Source organism: Chiloscyllium punctatum, chromosome 13, assembly GCF_047496795.1.
Source record: "Chiloscyllium punctatum isolate Juve2018m chromosome 13, sChiPun1.3, whole genome shotgun sequence".
NCBI lineage: Eukaryota > Metazoa > Chordata > Chondrichthyes > Orectolobiformes > Hemiscylliidae > Chiloscyllium > Chiloscyllium punctatum.
Window position 1 is genome coordinate 81050305 of NC_092751.1, and position 21408 is coordinate 81071712.

General features: G+C 46.1%; 1 protein-coding gene across 44 annotated transcripts in view; it reads left to right on the top strand.

Annotated features, from left to right (window-relative positions):
* The window catches only part of LOC140484571 (sorbin and SH3 domain-containing protein 1), a 408466-nt gene that overhangs the window by 329337 nt on the left and 57721 nt on the right, over positions 1-21408 (top strand). For 36 of the 44 annotated variants that reach the window (XM_072582966.1, XM_072582965.1, XM_072582978.1 and 33 more), the window contains 4 exons: positions 1497-1580; positions 4889-4954; positions 8857-8958; positions 10456-10505. In XM_072582966.1, coding sequence (XP_072439067.1) covers positions 1497-1580; positions 4889-4954; positions 8857-8958; positions 10456-10505 — 302 coding nt within the window. The remainder of the gene's footprint in view (positions 1-1496; positions 1581-4888; positions 4955-8856; positions 8959-10455; positions 10506-21408) is intronic. The other 8 variants (XM_072582961.1, XM_072582980.1, XM_072582986.1 and 5 more) reach the window with 3 other exon arrangements.

Genomic DNA, 21408 nt, shown 5'->3' on the forward strand with positions numbered 1-21408 from the left:
GAGAAGGGAAATGTGGAAACTGATTGTGATAAACTATAGAATTACAATAAAACCCTTGTATATTCTCTGAAAGACTTTTGCTGTTTCATTGAACATCTGAACACGGTGTGTCAAACATCAATGTAGAGTAAAAGGTTCACCAGTAATAGGTTTTGATTGGACTGGGAATGAAAGTTCTTGAAGGGATGTCTGAGAGAGCTATGGTCTGAGTCCATAATGTGTGATGTGACACAAATTGCATCGTCCCTGACCAACAACTGACTACTGTCTGGGCAGTTTCCCACGTTATTCCTGCCCTTTTTTTTGTGTGGAAGATGTCGACTGATAATGTGTGGTTCCTCAGGCAGGGTTAGCCTGTGGGTATCCCACTATGGGACCCTATGACTTGGACAATAGCTATTGTCACATTGGCTGATTTGAGGTGGGTCTAACTGTGGAACGCAGAGCTTTTCAAAGACGCATCTGCGTACTGACCAACAGGAGTCAATTGGGAGTAGGGTCTGTGTCTCTCCTTTGACCTGTGCAATTCAGATCAGGTCCAGCTCAATGAGTACAAAGTTGGGGCTGAACTATTAATGTGAACTGCTCTAATACTGTGTGGCCCCTCAACTCACTGGAGTTACTCTGCAGTCGCTCTCTCAAGAATTGCCTTTTTCTGTACTTAATATGTCTGATATCTAACTCCCTTTCAAAGCTTCTCATATTCTAGAGTGACTGTACCTATTCATTCACTGCTTTTGGCTTTGTGCATTAATCTTTGGTCTCTCTGCTCATGTTGCTGGGATGTATGGTATCACCTGTGAACTATTCACTTGGCTCCACTGAGCATAATCACTGATGTACACATTAATGATTATATTAAAGACTGCAGTCCCTTCTCATCAAGACATTATCTATTTAATGTCTCGTATGTTTAAACTAAGTGCTGAGTGACTACTGATTCTTGTGAGGGGTATCAATGGTGGTGAGTGGAATAGGTTTGAATTCAAACATCCACGTTAGCATCAAACCGGGCATGGACAGCACAGGGTTAGATACTGAGTCTCTGTGCACTGTCTCCATCAAATACTCCCAGGACAGGCGTAGCACAAGGTTAGATGCGCAGTAAAGCTCCTTCAACAGGTCCTGTGAGTGTATAATGGGGACAGGTATAGCACGGGGTTGGGTCTACTCAATTAAACAAAGTAAAGCTGTCTTGAGACTGTCCCAAGACAGGGACAATGCAGCTTCCCTATTCTTTTAAACTGAAATTAAATTAAGTTAAAGCTGCCTCAACGTATTTCCCCATCAAATTCTGAGGACAGGAACAATTTCAGTACTTTGTAAGTAACTAAGGAGCTGCAGGTTTCAGTTTTGAATTCGGAGCCTTGTACTTGGTTCAGGTGGTTTGTCCATACATCGCCCAGCTCCTCAGTCCATGGCATATTTCACACTGTTCTGTAGACTGCACTCAATCTTCTTCTTTCTCTCCACTCTCGATGCTGTTACCTCTTCAGAAGCGGGACATAAGTCCGGAAGAAATAGATTTAAAGAATGAACCTTGGTATAGATTCTTTTCGGAGCTGGAGTTTGGCAAGCCGGTAAGTCACCAGCTGAGTTCCCGATCAGTCAAGTGCTCTTTGTCTTTGCAGTTGTTCGCAGGAACATTAACTTTTCAGGAATAGTCTCACTGGAGATGAAGTTCTTCTCCAGGAGTCTCCAGTCCCTAATGAGTCATTCTATCTGTTGAACATAAAAAGCAGCAATTGTCCCATTGTGATTCGGCCACTGGTTATGTTTAATGCCCATTTCTATCAAGATGACAGGGGCTGACTAGCGTGGCCTCCGTGCTCCAAGGCTAAAGAGTTAAGCACCATACTAGAGTGAGCTCATGAAGAGGCAGTGTTACAGAAAAACAGGCCCTTTGGCCCATCCTATCCTTGGCAGTCTTCATGCACTGCAGTCCCATTTTCCAGCACTTGGCCTTTTACATGTTATGGAGCTTCAAATGATCATCTATATCTGGATATTAGTTGAATGTGGAATTGGGCTCTGACCCAATGTTTTCATGTCAATAAACTGTCCCCTGCCATTGCTCAGAGCCCACATTCTGAGGCATCACTTTGTGCGCTATTTTTCACTGCCCAATGCCTTGAAATCCAAATGCCACTGAGTTCCAGCTCCAGTGGTCACATGTCACTGGATTAATTTCACCACAGACCATGGATTAGTAAATCTGCTTAGTGTGGTGTTTGTGCTGAGCCACCCGATCTCTCTAACTACAGCAGGAACCCAACGCAGCACACTCCCGCTCCTCACCGTCTCTATGGCACGCTTGCTCATCTCTCCTCTATCCTAAGCCCCTCAACATCCTCATTGTACTTCCTTTCCTCCCTTCCTTGTATTAGCTCCCTTCTGCACCTCTGGTGTTACTCCTCCACGTGCTGACTTACCAGTGCACCCACAGCATGCTCGTTTTCCCCCTCCCAGTCCCTGCACTCCCCACTCTCTCTCCCCCCCTGCCCTGTGCTTTTCTCTCCCACTCACTCTCAGTCTCTCCATTACACGATGTTCTCTCTTTTCCTCAACCCTTCCACCATGCTTGTTCACATCCCTGCTGTTCTCGTTCTCTCTCTTGTTCGTTCTCTCTCTTGTTCGTTCTCTCTCTCTCTCTCTCTCTCTCTCTCTCTCTCTCTCTCTCTCTCTCTCTCTCTCTCTCTCTCTCTCTCTCTCTCTCTCTCTCTCTCTAGTTCGTTCGTTCTCTCTCTCTCTCTCTCTCTCGTTCGTTTTTTTTTCTCTCTCTCGTTCGTTTTCTCTCTCTCGTTTTCTAGTGTTCTCGCTCTGTAGTTTTCTCGTTCTCTCGTGTTCTCATGTCCTGTCCCTTGCCCCCCTCTCTTTTTCTCACCCCCGCTCTTTCCCTTGCCCCCTTTCCCTCGCGCCCCCTCTTTCCCTCTTCCCCCCCCCGTCCCTTTCTCTCGCCCTCTTTACCCTTCCCACCCACTCCCCCCTCTACTGCTGTCTCACTCCCGCTCTCCATCCCTACATCCCAGCCTTGCTCTTTCTCTCTCCCTCGCTCGGAAGCCCCCGATCTCCCCCCCTCCTTGCTCACCCACACTCTCTGCTCCTCCCCATCTCTCTCTCTCTCTCTCTCTCTCTCTCTCTCTCTTGCTCGCCCTATCTGGGTCCCACCCTCTCCCTCTGTGATCTCAGTGTCGCGGCGTCATCCCCAAGGTCTTGCTACCAACAGTGGGGGAGCTGCCTGTTTCACCTTTGGCCTTGTTGTGAACTGTGCACCCTGCACTGACACTGCGGGATATAGCAGGCCTGGAGTTGGTACTGGGTTTGAGGTCTTGATAGTGAAGAGCAGTGTACCACAGTGCTGGGCAATGGTGCCACACAGGGTCTCCCTGCAGCTTTAGCTCAGGACAAATGACCCAGGATCTGGCTAATGGACTAAAGCCCCTTCACGCAAGGCAGGAAGTATTTGTGTGTGGGGAGGGTGTGGTTTTCGTGGGCTGGGTTGGGTCAAACTGTCATGGCCAGGGTCATAAAAGGTGTGAGACACACCCAACCGACCCCCTTGTGGGTCTCAGCTCTACTCTTGTGATATTATTAGGGAATAACAGTACAATAAATTCCTTGGCTGGGTTCAAACAGCATCTTGCCTGAGGTGACTGGGATACCATGTGAATAATGGTCTCATTCCTGTCCTCCTTCAAGCTTTTCTCAATGGCAGCTATTGATCAATATGGTAGATGCTATTTTCTTTCGAACCAATCAGCTTTCACTCTATTGTGAAAAATAAAATGTCATACATTCCCTTTGGGCATGGTTCTGGACCAACCCACTGTGTGTGATGGTTGCAAAGACGACTATTGTAAAATGTCAGCTGAAAGCATGATTCCTCTCTGTCTTTCAGCGGGTTCTCCTGCTGGCTTCTCTCTCTAGCTGGTAGGATACAACGCTCCCTTCTTAGTGTTTCTTTCTGTCTGTTCTGAGTTGACTCTGAGCAAAGTGGGAATGAGGGGGTCAGAAACGCAGTCCAGCCCCACCTTCATTTCTCATTGCGGCCTAGCTAACCACTGGAGCCTCACTTTGCGCTTGAAAATGCACATTGCCCATTGATAGTCTCTGTGCACTGCATTTTAAAAATTAATTCTCCCATAGACGCCCTCGCCCCCTCTGCATCTGCATTCCAGGATTCAGGCCTGCTCTTGGGCTGTATAGAGTCAGAGGCTTCTCAAGCTTCCCCTTCAATGGTGCCAAATACGGCTGCCTGTGTGGGTGTTTGGCTGTCGCGTCTAATCAAATAGCTGATAGGTTCCCAAGTAAAAACAATTGAGTAAATAGATTTTGTGCTTATAACGGATTCTGATTGGCTATACACCCACGATGGTATAAATACTCCCACACCCAACTTTGCGACAGGCAGAGCTTTTGTGATGCCATCAAATGTGTGCCGTTTTGTACCTCCTGGGCATTACTATCCCCATCCAAGTAGTCTGAATGTACGCCATTGAGCTCTACCACCATGTGGGCCTCACAGTAGGAAGGGGCTCTGTCCACTGCCACTGGCAGAAGCCATAAGTCAGTGGGCACAGGGTGAGAGCACTGAGCTGGTGTTTCTTTTCCCCGTGTGTGCTAGCTCTGTTTTAATAGCCCTACCTTAACTGAGGATACCCAGCTGGATATCGAGCGGACACCGAACTGGTTCACTCCTGGTTATTCTTGGCTCTGCAATCTCCTCCCACCCACAATGCATGAGCAGTGAATCCTGACTGATCCCAACCAGAGATATTTATCCCACTCTGTTTTGCAATCTCTTTGGGTTCTGACCCCCTCGTTCCCAATTCCTTGCAATGTTTTTTGTCCTGTTCATTTCTTCATTTCCTCCTTTGCTCTTCATCAGCCTCCAAAAAAGATTTGGGAATATACGCCGGGAGAATGCTCTATTCTTTCTGTAGAGAATAGAAAGGTAACTCGTTTCTCTGATGTGTCCACCCTCCTTTGTCTGATAGCATTAACCCTCCGGGTGCTGCAACCAGTCAGCTTCTGAAAGAGGAGGATTGCAAGTCCTTGGTTTTTTTGTCAGAGACACTGTCCCAATCTTCTCTCTTTCAGACCTTGACCAGCTTGACTTTTCTGTTTTCATTCCAGACTGTCAGCATTTTATTTCCTTTCTAACATTTGCATTCAGCATTATATCCCTGGCTTGCAGATCATTGCCGAGTGATTAGTTACTGAATGAATGCTCTGATATCAAACTGCTGTGGCTTCAGGACTGTAATCACTGATGCATGACGTGTCTCTGTTGTAGTTGGATTGTGCAAGCAGCCTTTGCAAATGGTGTTAACAGCACTCCGATATTATTCTTCGCTTTGCCCCTGTTGATTTGCTTCTAGTGCTTTATCTCTTTGTTCCACGTTGTACCCTTCGTGCAAAGTCTGACTGGCATCATCCCGATCAGAACAGTCTCCTGTTCAGAGAATAGAACTCCTGTTTCCACTCGCTGACCCAGAGTGGCCATCTCTGAGGTCAGGCGACCATTGCTGAGCTTTACTCCTTTGAAAGAACAAAATATTGCGGAGGCTGGAGAACTCCGCTCCAGCAGCAACTGTGGAGAGAGAAACGGAATCCATGTTTCATCAATGATTGACTTGGGACATTATTCCTTTTGTGGCATGTGGGTGTTGCTGGTGGGGTCAACTTTTGTTGCCAATCGCTAATTGCTTATGAGACCATTTTGGCAGGCAGTTAAAAGTCAACTGCATTGCTTCAGGCTTGGAGTCATGTACAGGTCAGACCAGGTAAGGACGGCAGATTTCCTCCACTAGAATTCATCAGCAACCTGGATGGGATTTTTATGATCAAGTGTCGTGATCAGTTTTTGATTCCAGATTGATTGATTGACTTCCATAAGCTGCCATTGTGATTTGAACTGTTGCCATAGAGCATCAGTCCAGTGACATTACCACTGTGTCACCAATTTAATGTCGAGCAGATTAAAACTGAGCTGGAGCTATAAACCCTGCTCTCACACGGCCTAGAATGAACCACTGTTCCAGTACAGTTTCCTCATGGACCGCAGGAGCAACTTGGAGAAAGGGACAGTTTTTGAATCCAGCACAACGTGACAGGAGCTACCGTTCCATAATTCCCTGGGGAACTCCAGAATCGAGGAACATTTGATGTACAAGTTCCACGTATCACTGAGAGTCCATGTACCACTGCAACAATTAACTGAACAAACAAAGGCAGAGCTGCAAAATTGTACTGGGCAATTGTCATAGTCAGCCACTGAGGTGGGAGGGGGTTGCTGTGGTGAAGTTGGGATGCGACTGGGTGGGTGCGTAAGGCTAAGGGAGATTGCTGCAAGGCTGGAGGCAACTTCGGGAGATTGAGAGGTGGGAGCCCAGTGATATGGAGCCTGCAGAACGTGGAACTGTATTAAAGATCACAGAAACGTTTGGAAGAATTCTGTGACCTGAGTCATGTGTGATATACGCTTAGGGTGCGAATGGTGTTATCACCAACCTTATCCCTCATCCATCCCCTCAGCTGGTGGATCAGTGTTCCTCTGTGGTACATACCTGAGGTTACAGAATATACTCTGGGTTGGGGGGGTTACCATCAGCAGTACCATGACTGACTGACTGGAGCGGGTTGGGTCTGAAAGGACACTGTCTGAGGCAGGCGGTGAAGGAACCAACAAGAAGGAAAAACATCCTTGACCTCATCCTTACCATTTGTAGAAGCTTCTGGCCTTGACAGTGGCTGCAAGGATAACTATCATACAATCCTTGTAGTGATGAAATCCTGCCTTCATAGGGGGGATATCCTCCATGTTGTGTGCCACTACCAACGTGTTAAATGGAATAATTGTTGACCAGATTTAGGAACTGGGCATCGGTGAGGCGGTGTGAGCCATTGGCAGCAGTTGAACCTGTCTTCAGCCTCAATTTGTCACTTTATTTGACAGAGTGTGGCATGAAGGAGCCCTGCCACAACTGGAGTCGTTGGAAATCAGGGGAAAGCTGTCTGCTGGCTCAAGTCATACCCAGCACAAAGGAAGATGGTTACTGTTGGAGGTTAGTCATCTCAGTTTCAGAACATCTGCACAAGAGTTGCTCAGGGCGAATATTTTTCCAGTCAACCTGTTAACAGATGTTAATGCAGGCCTATGGAGCAGGTGGGTTTATGTGTATCTTTTGGCCCGGATGAAGGGACACTACTATTGTGCCACACCAGCCCAGAGTTCCTCTGGACTATCCTCGGCTTGATCATTTTCAGTTGCTTCATTAATGACCTTGGGAAGTGAGGATGCTCTTTGATTACACAAAGTTCGGTGCCATGGGTGACTCCTCAAAAACTGAAGTGATCGTATCCATTGTAGTAAGACCTGGACCGAATCCAAAGGTTGGCTGAGAAGTGACATCTAACATTTATGCCATGCACGTGTCAAGCACGAACTATCTCCGACAAGAGAGAAATTTAACCAGCTCTTCTTGACGTTGAATATTACCAAAGCGAAATCCTCCACGACCAAGATGCTGGGGAGTTACCATTGACTAGAAACTGAATTGGACTAGACTGGAACTGGACTGGAAATTCTGCAGCAAGTAACCACTTCTTGTCATCTTTAATGACCATCCACCATTTACCCGGTGCAAGTTAGGAACATAATGGAATACTCTCCGCTTGCCTATGAGTGCAGCTCAAACAACACACCAGTGCATAAACCGCCCACTTGATGCGAAGACTTGCAACACCTTCAATGTTAATTTTCTTCACCAGCACACGGCTATGAGCACCAACTTCAAGATGTGTGGCAGTAACTCAACCAAGCCTGTTCCAGCGGCAGCACCATCGCCTTTGTGACCTCTACCGTCCAGAAGGACAAGGGCAGCAGATTCATGGGGAACACCACCCTTGCAAGTTCCCCTCCAAGCCATTCACCATCCCTTCAGCGTCGCTGGGCCTTAATCCTGGAATTCCCCTTCCAACTGCATCGTGCACCTACAGAGCATGGACTGCAGTAGTTCATAAGGCAGCTCATCACCACCTCAGTAACATCTTTCAAGGAAGGACAAGAACTGCTGGCTTTACCACTGCCGTTCACATCCTGGCGATTAAACTTAAAAGCAAACGGTGATGCCCTTACAGTCAAATAGCATGTTCATGTTCCAAAATTAAACTTCCATGTGAAAAATAAGGGCAACGTGGATCGGGTAAAACTGTTCTATTGGTGACCACTGCCAGAAACTGAAGATGCAGGCCTTTGCCTTCCAGAAATATTCCGGCACCTTCAGGACAGTTGGACATTTTTCATTGTGATTTGGGGATATGGCTAGTGCAGGATGTTGGTGTTGAGGTGTGTGATGATTTGGAATGGCCTCCCCATTTCGAGCCTGCCATAGTGTGGGTATCTCGGAGCGTGGAACATGGGTGGTCAGGTATTGGGATTGGGAAAGAAGACCAAAGGAGTAACACAGTCAAAGGACAGAGAAGTAACAAACCAGCCCTTGTAAAAATGAATACATTGTGAACACTTCTTTTTTCTGTTAATTTACTGTTGGTCCCCACATGTAAAATTTTAACACTTCGATTCTGCCCCGTCACTGTACTGTTTTGTGGTTATCTTTACTTGTATCTTGAGTGACAGATGTTGTGAATTTATTTGAAAGCAAAATACTGTTTTCAATGTGCCGTTGTTTTGCCAAGAGCTGATCTGAGGATAGTCAGCTGAGTCCACAGGCTGCAAGTTGCGGTGATGAGTTGCTCTCTTCTTGTCTGATGTGTGTGTGTGTGTGTCTGTTTGCACTTGCCCTAAGTGAACTCCTCAAATCTTTCTCTCCCTTCCTTTTTGTTTTCAATCAGGATCAGCTAGAGAAAGATCTCTATCTCTACCAGGCTGAGCTAGACACAGACTTAGAAAAAATGGAGAAGCTTTTTAGAAGCCACGACACCCAATTTTGCAAGGTATTCTCAACTTTCTCTCATGTCAATCACTCCTTGCATGTGTTAACCCTTTCACTGACGAGACTGGATCAGTCTGTCTTCAGGGAGTCTCCTGCTGAAGATCGTAAAGCTTGTAATCGATTGATAATCAGCAAACACTTGACAAAAGCTGAGATTGGTCACCTGGAATACTGTATCCTGGTAGCATTTGTGCATGTCCTTTTCCTGAAATTACAAGCGTTGTTAGATTTTCTTTTGTCAGTGCTTTTGCGAGTTCATGTTTCGACCTCTTGGTCACAGTGTCCTGAAAATGAAACTGTTCTTGCTCGCGGCACGAGCTCCCCACAGGAATTGGCTCCAAGCCTCCTGTTTGGCTGAGTTTCAGAGTCGAGACTGGCCACCAGTCCCCAGATTCTGTTTCCAGACTTTGCCTGTATCACGGTTGCAATTGAACGCAGACGTGTATGTGTGCATGCTTTTAGCTTTCCTCTACTGTTTCCTGTTGTTGTGCTCGCTGTGGGCCAGTGGCAGTTACGTCCACTCCGTCTCTGTCCGTTAACTGGGAATACTGTTCCAGCCCTGACCGCCCCACACCCACCGCTGCCAACTCTGAGAGCAAGAGGTTGTTGCGATGGAGCTACGGATGGTAAAATCTCTCCCGTCTCTTCTCCCGCTCGGCTGGGTGCTTATCCAAGTTGCCTGTGATTAGGACTTTCAGATTAGTGAGCACGATGCTTTCTGAGCTGAGGATTTGTTCAGTGGAACAGCAACAGCAGCTGTTGGAGGAGCTGCTTGTCTGCTGCTTACTGTGGCTTTGGCTGTCAAATCGAAATGCTTTTGAACAAAGAGCCATGTCTGAGGAGTCCTGTGAAAGGGCACGGGGGCATGTATGTATGTAACGTTGCCAGATAGCACTAAGCGATTTCTCCGAAAGGAGTACCGTAGTTTTAAAATGAAACAAACACACCCACCATAGAGAACTAGGTAAGTTTGTCAAGAGCAGGGTTAGCTTAAAAAGGTTCCCTCTCTAAGCCTTTTCTGCTGTCTCTGTACCCCAAAGCTGGTTGGATATTTTTCCCTCCCTTTGGTCTGATGCACAATGACTCATTCACAAACAAAAGAACAGAGGCTATGCAAGAATGAGCACAACTGTCTGCTGTTCAATCTGTCACACCCACCCCCAGCCCCCCCCCCCCCACTCCCGTCTTTCCCCAAACACCCCCCCTCCCCCCCCCCCCCCCCCCCCCCCCGCCCCCACATCACCCACCCCCAGGGCACAAGGAAAAATCACTGGATTTATTCAACCAAGCAAGAGTTTCGAGACCTGACTGTGAAGTGGGATTTGAGACGATAGCATCCGATTTGAAAGCGGTGTGCCATTCTGTGGCCCTACCTCTGCAAAGTTCACCCAATATCAGGGCAGCTAGCTCCTACTTTTTGCCCTTTTCCTCTCTTTTTCGTTGCGTGTGTTTGGTGTTTGCGATTTATCAATGACCCTCTTTGTTTTTATTCTTTCAGAATGCAGCGCTGAATTCTCCCTTGGAAATCCCATCTGAGTGCTCAAATTAGTAAGTAACTGAGCTCGATGAGCTGAGCATTTATGTGCGCATATAGTCGGTCATGGATGCATTGCCATCTCGTTTGGTGTCTCAATGTTGTTTTGTATGTGCACCAAGACTCCTGAACTGGAAATGTTGTGAGATGTGTGTGTGTACAGTCAAGAAAAGCAGTAGCAATCCCCTGTCCTTCACTGCTAGAATTGGCGAAGGTGTCTTTGTGTCTATACTTTTTGGTGTCATCTTCACTCTGATTTAAATTTTCGATAGTTGGGATTTTGAGGACTGATCGGTCAGATCCTGAGGGACTACCGCGACTTCACCAGAAAGAAGGTAGCACGTTAGCCATGCAAATTCTGACCTGATGCACAATTTGTATGGCCGCACTGTGTCAGGCTCACTGGCTTTCCTCTGCGTGATCAGTCTTTGGAGAAAGTGGTGCACCTGAGGCTCCCCTCTTCCCCAGGATTAAAGAAAGCCCCTTCTTTAATGACTCCTTTCTCGGTAAAATGCGTCGCTGTTAGGCAGGAGGCTGTCGTATTCTTCCTGTGGTGCTTAAGGAGCTGTTTGTTTATGTTGGAACCATTGGGCGATAAGACAGGGTGAAAGAGTTTCTGTTCTCTTGCGTTTGAAGTGTTTTCAGATCCATTGAGTTTTGTGAACATTTGCTTTGGAGAAAAGTCTAACCATGAGTACTTGTGTGGATCCATTTGTAAATTGGGAGAAGGCGGTATGAACTGGGGAGAAACTGGGAGCGAGTTGGTAATGTCACTGGGCTACAGGCCTCAGCTAATTGTGTGGATCTGGGTTCAAATCTTAGCATAGCAGCTCGGCAAGATTTAAATTCAGTTGATAAAACTGTAGAAGACGAAGCCATCATTGTTTGTTTGTTGTAAACACTCATCAGGCTCACTAACAAAGGAAATCTGCTGATTTACCTGGTCGGGCCTACATGTGACTCCAGACCCACAGCAATGTGGCTGACTCTTAGCTGAAATGGCTGAGCAAGTGATTCTATGTTCTTTCTCTTCAAATACTCGTCCAATTCTTTTATCCAGTTTTTATTTCGGCCTTTGCTTCTGATTAAAGCACTCGTTGTTTTAGGATTGCTCAGTGTGGAAAGGAACAGTTAAACCATATTATTTTTAGAAACTTCCCACTGAGGGCAAATTTGTGTTCAGGGTCATTGCTTCTTTCCTCTCCCTTTATTCTAGATCGGCTAGTTCAATTCAGCTACAGGTTTGAAGACCCAGACCTAAGTAACTGGCTTCTTTTGAAAACATTTTACATTTTGTACCTATCACGAAGTCTGGTTTGTTGTGAAGGAACAGTGTGCAGGGTTATAGGGACAAAGCAGGAGAATGGCACTGGGTGAATTGCTTGTTCGGCGAGCCGGGGCAGACACGATGGGCTGAGTGGCCTCCTTTTGCCCTGTAATAATCCTGAGAGATTGCAATCTGGCGCTGGGCATGTGGTGAGCAATGTAATGAAGAGTGACCTGCCGTGGTTAAATGTGAGCTGAATCTCTCCTTATGTTACACCTGAGGCGTTCGGACAAAGTGTGGAATTCTAGGCAAGTGGAGTGAGAGGGGCAGTTTGTGGAGTAAATGAATTAGACCAAGAGTGGGGCAGGGTCAGCAGGGGAGTTGTTGGGTGGGTGCAGAGGGAGAATGGGACAGGAGAGGACTGGGCTGAGAGAGATCAGGTAGAGAAGTAGTTCAGGAAAGAGGACAAACGACACAAGAAGGCCGAGGGATGGTGAGAGAAAGGGAACAGGTGAAGATAGCATGGAGAGAACAGACAGGAATTGCATTGATATAGCACCGTTGCATGACCTCGATGGCCTAAAGGGCTTTACAGTCAGTGAAGGGTTGTGAAAGATACTCTCTGTGTAGGAAATGAAGACAGGGAGTGAGAGAGAAAGGAAAAGGGGAAGCAAGGGATGTCCTGTTGAGGTTGTACAGGACATTGGTGAGGCCACTTTTGGAGTACTGTGTATAGTTCTGGTCATCCTTCTATTGGAAGGATATTATTAAATTGGAGAGGGTTCAGAAAAGATTTACCAGGGTGTTGTCAGGAATGGAACGTACGAGTTATGGGGAGAAGCTGGATAGGCTGGCACTTTCTCCACTGATGCATAGGAGTTCGAGGGTGACCTTATTGGGGTTTATAAAAGTCTTTTTCTTTAAGGTAGGTGAGTTCAAAAGTAGACGGCATATTTTTAAGGTGAGACGAGAAAGATTTAAAAGGTTCCTGAGGGGCAATTTTCTCATGTTTGTGGAACAAACTGCCAGAGGAAGTAACACGTGGATACAGTAACAACATTTTAAATGGCATTTGGGCAGGTACATGAATAGGAAAGGTTTTGAGGGATGTGGGCCAAGTGCAGACAAGTGAGACAAGTTTAGTTTGTAAGGAGCGTCGCTCCGAAAGCTAGTGTGCTTCCAATTAAACCTGTTGGACTATAATCTGGTGTTGTGTGATTTTTAACTTAGTTTGTGAAAGTTGCTTCCTCCATGGACGAGTTGGACCAAAGGGTCTGGTTCTGTGTTGTATGACTCTGTGGCTGCATGTGGAGCACCATGAGGACGTTGGCTCCACTAAACAGTGCGATGGTCAGTAAGACGGGCTGGGGAGCGAGGTACGTGGTTGGGGAGGCTTGGAGTCAGTACGGCTGGAGGACAGACATGTGGGAATTCTCAGCTTTGGACATCTCTCCGCCATTACCCCCTCCCTTCCCCTAGCCACCTTCCTGTCTCTTTTTCTTTGTCTTTTACCCCTTCTCTTGTTGTGCCCCCCTGTCACCCCCCCCCCCTTCCCAAGTCTTATGTTCCTTAACCTCCTGCCTTTAATTTGACAGTTTGTGTACCACACCCAGGGACTGGGCATCCTCAATCACAGCCTGATTAGCAGTGCCCAGAGACCCATTAGTTACATATCTTGAAAAAGGAAATTCTTGAGCTGAGATTAGATGAAAGCTTGGGCATGTGATTAGAATTCCTTACAGTTACAGCGTGGCCCAGAATAGATACCGACTGTTCTGGGTGGGCTTCTGATAGTGACCCCCTCCTTGAAAGATCACACATGTGGTCAGTTTAAAGATTTTTAAGGCCTGTGGTAATTCACTGTTTTTACAATTTAACCATTGTCAGTGGTTTCCTTGCGTTCAACGCTGCTAGAGAACTCTACGTCGCTGTTGTAAACGCACTGAAAATCTGGGAATCTTTTTAAACTTTGACGGGTGCCTCTCAGCAAGTGGGAGTTGGTGTTATTACATGACGGAGTACTGTCCCCTGTTTCTGTGGGCTCTTTTCCGTTCTGTTCAGATAGAAATCCCTTGGTGGGCACGCAGGGTGGGAGGGTGAATTGTGAGGAAGGTGCAGAGATGCTTCAGTGTGATGTGAACAAGTTGAACGAGTGAGCAAATGCACGTTTTATGCATTTATAAAATAAAATCATGAGGGGCATGGATAGGTTGAATAGCCAAGGTCTTGTTCCCAGGGTGAGGGTGTCCAAAACTAGAGGGCATAGGTTTAGGGTAAGGGGGAGAAGATATAAAAGGGACCGAAGGGGCAACTGTTTCATACAGAGGGTGGTACGTGTATGGAATGAGTTGCCAGAGGAAGTGGTGGAGGCTTGTCTAATTACAATATTTAAGAGGCATCTGGATATATGAATAGAAAGGGTTTAGTGAGATATGGGCCAAATGCTGGCAAATGGGCGAGACTAATTTCGGATATCTGGTCGGCATGGACGAGTTGGACCGAAGGGTCTGTTTCCGGGCTGCACATCCCTATGACTGTATGTCAGATGAAGTATAATATGGATAAATGTGAGGCTATCCACTTTAATAACAAGGACAGGCCGACAGATTATTAACTGAATGGTGATAGATTAGAAAGGCTGAGGGGACAGTGAGACCTGGGTATCCTGGTGCACCAGGTGTTGAAAGTGAGCAAGCAGGTACAGCAGGCGGTGAAGAAAGCAAATGGGATGTTGTGCCTCATAGCAAGAGGATTCAGGTACAGGAGCGTCTTGCTGCAATTGTACAGGACCTTGGCGAGACCACATCGGAGTATTGTGTGCAGTTTTCCTCTCCTTATCTGAGGAAGGATGTTTTGGCTGTGGAGGGAGATTAACAAAAGATTTACCAGACTGATTCCTGGGAAGGCAGGACTGACATATGAAGACAGACTGCATTGAGAGAGGCTAGATTCACAAGAGTTTATTAATGAGAGGGATCTGAGCACACCTACAAAATTGTAACAGGACGAGACACAGTAGGTACAGGACAGGTGTTCCCAATGAACAGGGATGACAGAACTAGGGGTTACAGCCTAATGATGTGGAGGAAGCCATTTTGATCAGAGGTGAGAGATTTCTCCTCCCGGAGAGTGTGAGCCTGTGAAATTCTCCGTCAGAGGAAGTGTTTTAGGCCAAAGCATGGACTGTTTAAATTACATTACAGTGTCGAAACAGGCCCTTCGAACCAACAAGTCCACACCGACCCGCCGAAGCGCAACCCACCCATATCCCTTCCTTTGCTTCTTAACACTACGGGCAATTTAGCATGGCCAATCCACCCTAACCTGCACATCTTTGGACTGTGGGAGGAAACCGGAGCACCTGGAGGAAACCCACGCAGACACGGGGAGAACGTGCAAACTCCACACAGTCAGTCGCCTGAGGCGGGAATTGAACCCGGGTCTCTGGCGCTGTGAGGCAGCAGTGCTAACAACTGTGCCACCATGCCACTCTTTTCAAGAAGAGGCTGGATATTGTTCTTAGGATTAACTGAAAAGAGATGGGGAGAAAGCATGAACAGGGTGCTGAGTTGGGTCATAGAATCCCTATAGTGTGGACGCAGGTCATTCAGCCCATCAAGTCCACACTGACTCTGGGAGCAGCATCCCACCCAGACCCCACACCGCTACCCTATCCCATTTTTTATCTGAGGAGTGAAATCAGAAAATGTTTTCTGAAGTGCACGATACTAAAAGTTCCAACTCCCTACCCTGTCTGTGGGTGCAGGAGATCAGCAGGAGTTTACACGATTTGAAGCAAGTAGATTTCTGTTGAAAAGTGTCCCCAAGACGATGAGAGTACAGTGGGCAATGTAGTTTGGATGCAGATCAGCCGCTGCCTAATTAAATGCAAGAATAGGCTTGAAGGGCAGAATGGTCCATTTCTGTTTCTAAAATTGTGGCCCCTGGGCTTTGACTGCAAATGGAGCCATGATGTAAAAGCTCAAAGTCATGATTTGGATTGAAAATAAGTTATTTGTCCCGTGGCACATTAGTGCCTGGGATTCTGTCTGTCTGTCACAGGAGCTCTGAGCGTCCAGATTAATGTCTATTGGAGCAACATAAAAGCTGTAGCAAGTGGCTTTGGGCGATCAGACACCTTGACTACAGTCCACTGTTTTTGAACACAAAGGGGCCATACAGACAGAGAGACAGAGTTGATCTTGATAGTTTAATCTGGAAAGCATCGCACAGAGGGACTCATTGAGCCCAGCTGAGGAAGAGATGTGGGGGCTATGGTTTACATTTTGTCAGATTTGGTGAAAAATGAAGCGTTTCAATGGAGGGAGAATGGTGGGCATTTGGGTGGAAATTTAGTGCCTGCTCTCAGGATTTGACTTTTGTCCACAGTGTTGTAAGGATCGTCGCTGATACGTGAGTTACATGTCAATAATCTTTGTTGAGTTGTTAATGAGTGTTCTGCAGCTGAAAGGCTGCTTAAGCATCTAACTCAGTTTGAATTGAGAGTCACTAACTGAATAACCAGGAAATGTAATACTCTGCCAGATGATGGGGGCAGGAAGCAGGTAGCAATTGATTGTTTCTCATCTGTTCTCTGAGCATTACACAAGGCCCAGTCGCCAGGGACAGGAATAAATAGAAGGAGACCAATCCTGGATGTAGATATCATGTAACATCCTGTAAAACTGCCCTAAATAAACCTGCAAATCTAGCCTCTGAGCACTTATATTCAATTAATGTACCTTTTCAAACAGCAAGTCCAAATTAACTCCAGTTACATTGCAGCAAGTCTGTCGGACAGTGATTATCAACAATCCTTATCTTCGTGGGTGAGAATGTGTCGAGTGATGAGTGGACCCAGAATTATACCCATCCCTATTTGAATATTTTGAGTTGGTGATGCCATGAGATATTTGTTTTCTTAGTGTATCAGTTAATGAATATCCATTTCCACATCCAAATTCAAAGTTAAACAGGACAATCGACTGAAGTTATGAGACTGAACAGTCTGGGCAATGAGGGATGAACAAAAGGCTTGTCCTTGTATTTCCATTTACTTGGCCTGTAGAGGAGAGCATGGTATGATTGATATTGTTATGAATGTTGATTTGCTGTGCTGTGTCACTAGGATAGTAAACCAGAGGCTTGGTTCAATAGTTCAAGTCTCACCATGGCAGCTAGTGAGATCCTTGTCACAAATGTGCAACTGTAATTGTGCTAGTATCAGTAATGGTGACTGTGTGAAAGCCCAGCTGAATCACCATGTCCTTTCAGGGAAGGAAGTCTGCCATCATTACCTGGTCTGGCCTACATGTGACTCCGCAGCAATGCAATTGGCCCTAAACTGCCCTTTGACTCTAGTGACTCGATTTAAGAGTAATTTGTGGTAGGCAACAAATATTGGCCTTGGCAGCGATGCCCACATCTCAGGATAAATAAAATAGAGTTTCATAATCTACCACAAAGTAGAATGATTAGCAAAATTGAACCCATGGATTTGAAGGGGAAGATAGGTATAATGGAGGCAAAGCAGAGTGGTGACTGGTGAATGGTTGCTTCTCAGTCTGGATGCAAGTGTACGTGGGGTTGCCCAGGTAATGCTGTTGAGACAACTGACCAACTTGATGCTAAGAAGGGTGTTTGTTGACTCATCAAGTGCCTTAGGGCTCAGTGTTGGGCCCATTGATGTTTGTTATCTACATTCTTATGTGTATGTTGGCATAATTTCAAAGTTTACTACATTTCTGAGTTTGTTACCTGTAAGCAGTGGGTTGAGTAATAACATAATTCCAGAGGGTGCATGTTATTGAAATGGAGATACTCATAGCAAGTACAGTTTGGTGCAGTGACTTGATGCATTTTGTAGACAGAACAAGGACAGTCAATAGTTCAAGTTCAAATAGGGAGCCGGAGCAGAGAAACATTTGAGGATGTACGGATACGAATACATGAAGGAAGCCAAGCTTATTGAGAAGTTATGAAGTTGAAGCAGCATTTAATATAGGAAATAGCAGCAGGCCATTCAGCCCCTCAAAGCTGCTCCTCCAATCCAACAGATCATAGCTAAATTTTGACTCCTCTGCCTTTGTCTCCTGATCCCAGAAATGTCTCAGTTTCTGCTGAGATCTTGCTCAGTAACTGAGCTTCCACATTCCACCAAGGTAGACAATTGTGACAAGGTAGACAATTCTCCCCGAATGAAGAAAGTACTCGCAGCCTTTATTGGACTGATCATTGTGGGAAAAAGAAAACACAGGATTCTGAGCTTTGTAAAGAGAGATACAGACTGCAGGAGCTAAACAGTTATGCCCGATATTTACAAGTTAGGCTGCAGATGGGCTGATTTTCCAATTTCAGCACTACAAATCTACAAACATAATATCAATTGTACCGTACTGTCCTTTACAGGCTGAGTAAATGGAATAATATGCATTTGGAAAGACAGGGTTTGAATGGGAATAGTCAGCATGGCTTCATGTGTGGGAGATCATGCCCCTCACATTTATTGGAGGTCTTTGATGAAGTGACTAGGAAGGTTGACGAGGGCTGGGGAGTAGATGTAGTCCATATGGATTTCATTAAGGCCTTTGTTAAGCTTCCACAAGGTAGGCTGCCTGGAAGGTTAGATCACGTGGAATCCAGAGAGAGCTGGCAAATTGGATATACAGTTGGCTTGGAAGCAGGTGGTAATTGTGGAAGGTTGCTTGTCAGACTGGAGGCCTGTGACTAGTGGAGTGCTTCAGGGGTCTGTGCTGGGCCCATTGCTATTTGTTATCTATATCAATGATTTGGATGAGAATGTACAAGGCATGATTAGTAAGTTTGCAGGTAACACTAAAATAGGAGGTATCGTGGACAGTGAGGAAGGTTATCAGAAATTGCAGCAGGACCTTGATCAGCTGGGGAAGTGGGCCAAGAAATGGCAAATAGAGTTTAATATAGACAACTGTGGGATCTTGCATTTTGGAAAGCCAAATCAAGGTGGGAGTTTCATGGTGAATGGTAGGGGCTTAAGGAGTGTAGTGGAACAGAGGGACCTTGGAGTTCAGGTGCATGATTCCCTGAAAGTAGAGTCACAGGTAGACAGGGCAGTGAAGGTGGCTTTTGGCACACTGGCCTTCATCAGTCAGGGCACTGAGTATAGAAGTTGGGAAGTTATGTTGCAGTTGTATAGGGCGTTAGTTCATGCTGCACTTGGAGTATTGTGTTCAGTTTTGGTCATCGTGCTATAGGAAGGATGTTATTAAACTGGAAAGAGTGCAGAAGAAATTTACAAGGATGTTGCCGGGATTCAATGGTCTGAGTGAAAGGGAGAGGTTGGACAAGCTAGGATTTTTGTTTTTTCTTTAGAGCGTTGAGACTGAGGGGGGATCTTATACACTTCTAGAAGATCATGAGAGGCATGGATAAGGTGAATGCACTCAGTCATCTTCCCAGGATTGGAGAATCGAGGACAAGAGGGCATCAGTTTAAAGTGAAAGGGGAGAAAATAAAAGGGAACCCAAGGGTTAACTTTTTTTAAGAGGGTGGAACCCAAATGGAATGAGCTGCCAGCAGAAGTGGTTGAGATGGATACTTTAACAACATTTAAAAGACATTTGGGCAAATACAGAGGTAGGAAAGGTTTAGAAGGATATGGGCCAAGTGCAGGGAAATGGGGTTAGCGTGGATAGACATTTTGGTCAGCATGGACCAGTTTGGGCCAAAGGGCCGGTCCCTGTGCTGTAAGACTCTGACTGTACATTTAGGAAGGTAGACAAGGCTGTAGAATGTAGCATTATTAGAAGGATCTAAAATTGAATACATGCCGTGGAGGTATACCATCACAAGGGAGTTGCCCTGGGAGCCCTCAACATTGACTCTGGACACCATCGGTCTCATGGCATCAGGTGAAACGAGGACATCTCCTGCTAGAACAGAGTCTGTCTTCACATTGAGGAAGCCAACCAATGTGGTGCATGTGCTTCTAACCATATGACGGTTGGGACAGACTGCAAACAAATCTAGCAAGTCAAGATTGAACATCCATGAGGCACCGTGGGCATCATCAACAAAATCAAATTCCACCACAATCTGCAACCTCCTAGCCCAGCATATTTCCCATTCTACCATTACCATCAAGCCAAGGGATCAGTCTTAATTCAATGGAGAGTGCAGGAGGGCATGCCAGGAGCAACACTTGGCATACCAGAAAATGTGGTGTCAGCCTGGTCAAGCTACACAGGATGTCGCTCGTGCCAAACAGCAGAAACCGCAAGCGTATAGCATGAAACAGGCCCTTTGGCCCAACTTGTCAATGCTGACTCACCAACTGACTTCCCAAAGCCTGTCCCTTATCTACAAGACACAAGTCAGGCATGTGATGGAACGCCTACAACTTGCCTGATGACTGCAGCTCCAACAACACTTAAGGAGCTTGTAATCATCCAGCCTGCTTGATTTGTATGTCCATCCACAACTTGTGACATTCACTCTGCTCACCAGTGACATACACTGCCAGCAGTGTGTATTACCGACAAGTTGCACTGTCGTAACTAGCCAAAGTGTCCAAGCCCGCAACCGTTATCTCCTGGAAGGGCAAAAGCAGCAGGTACAAGAGAGCACCACAAGTTCCCCTCCAAGCCACTTAGCATCCTGATTTGGAAATAGATCACCCTTCCTTCACAGTCGCTGACTCCTGAAACTCCCTCCCTAACAGCACTGTGGATACTCCTGCATCCCAAAGACTGCAGGATTTCAAAAGACAGCTCACTAGTACCCGGGCTGGACAGCAGTACTTGCAGCTCCTCCAGGCAGTTAGCGATTTACAACAAATGTTAGTCAGCTGCTGACACCCACATGCCATGAAAAACATAGATATTTGTGCACAGCAAAATCCCTGAATCTCGACAGTGAGGTAAATCATAAGTTAATCTGTTTTCATGACATTGCCTGACGGGTAATTCTTGTCCAGAAAATGTGAGAAGGGCCCTTTTATTCTTTCAAATACTGTCATGTGGTATTTATTTCTCATCATTTAATGATAACAGTGGCTTCGTGGAGGAAGTAAAATGTCAGGAACAATTTAAAGACTCTCCTGTTTGGAGATTTCAGAGACTTGTGCTGACTGTGAAAGCGATGTGGGTCTGATTCTTTTACAGATCTCACAATGTGAATCAGGAAGCAGGGAAGGATGCAGCTGATTAACCTGATCACAGTTAGCAGTCCCAATGACAGCCTAAGCCTCCAAGGACAGGGCCACTGAAGCGTATGAACAGATGGGCACACATTAGAGGGGGTAGGAGGGATCTTGGTTTAACATCTCTCGCTCTCGCTCTCTCTCTCTCGCTCTCTCTCACCAAGGAGATACTCTGAAAGTGCAGTCCACCCTCAGTCTTGCCCTTGAGCGATGAGGCCTGGATTTATGAACTTGGGGTTTTCTGTAATAGAATTTGAATCTGTAACCTTCTGATTGAGAGGTGCAAGTGCTAACAGAGGCTTTTGTCGAAGCTTAAATAAACTTGTTACTGATACACTCAGCATTTATTTTTTGGGTAGTCTTGACCTCCCAATTTAGCTTAGTAACTGTGGATGATATCTCACCCTGGGATATTGAATCCATCTTCTAAACACTTGCAGATTGCCCTGTTCCCCCTGTACTCTTCAGTGGC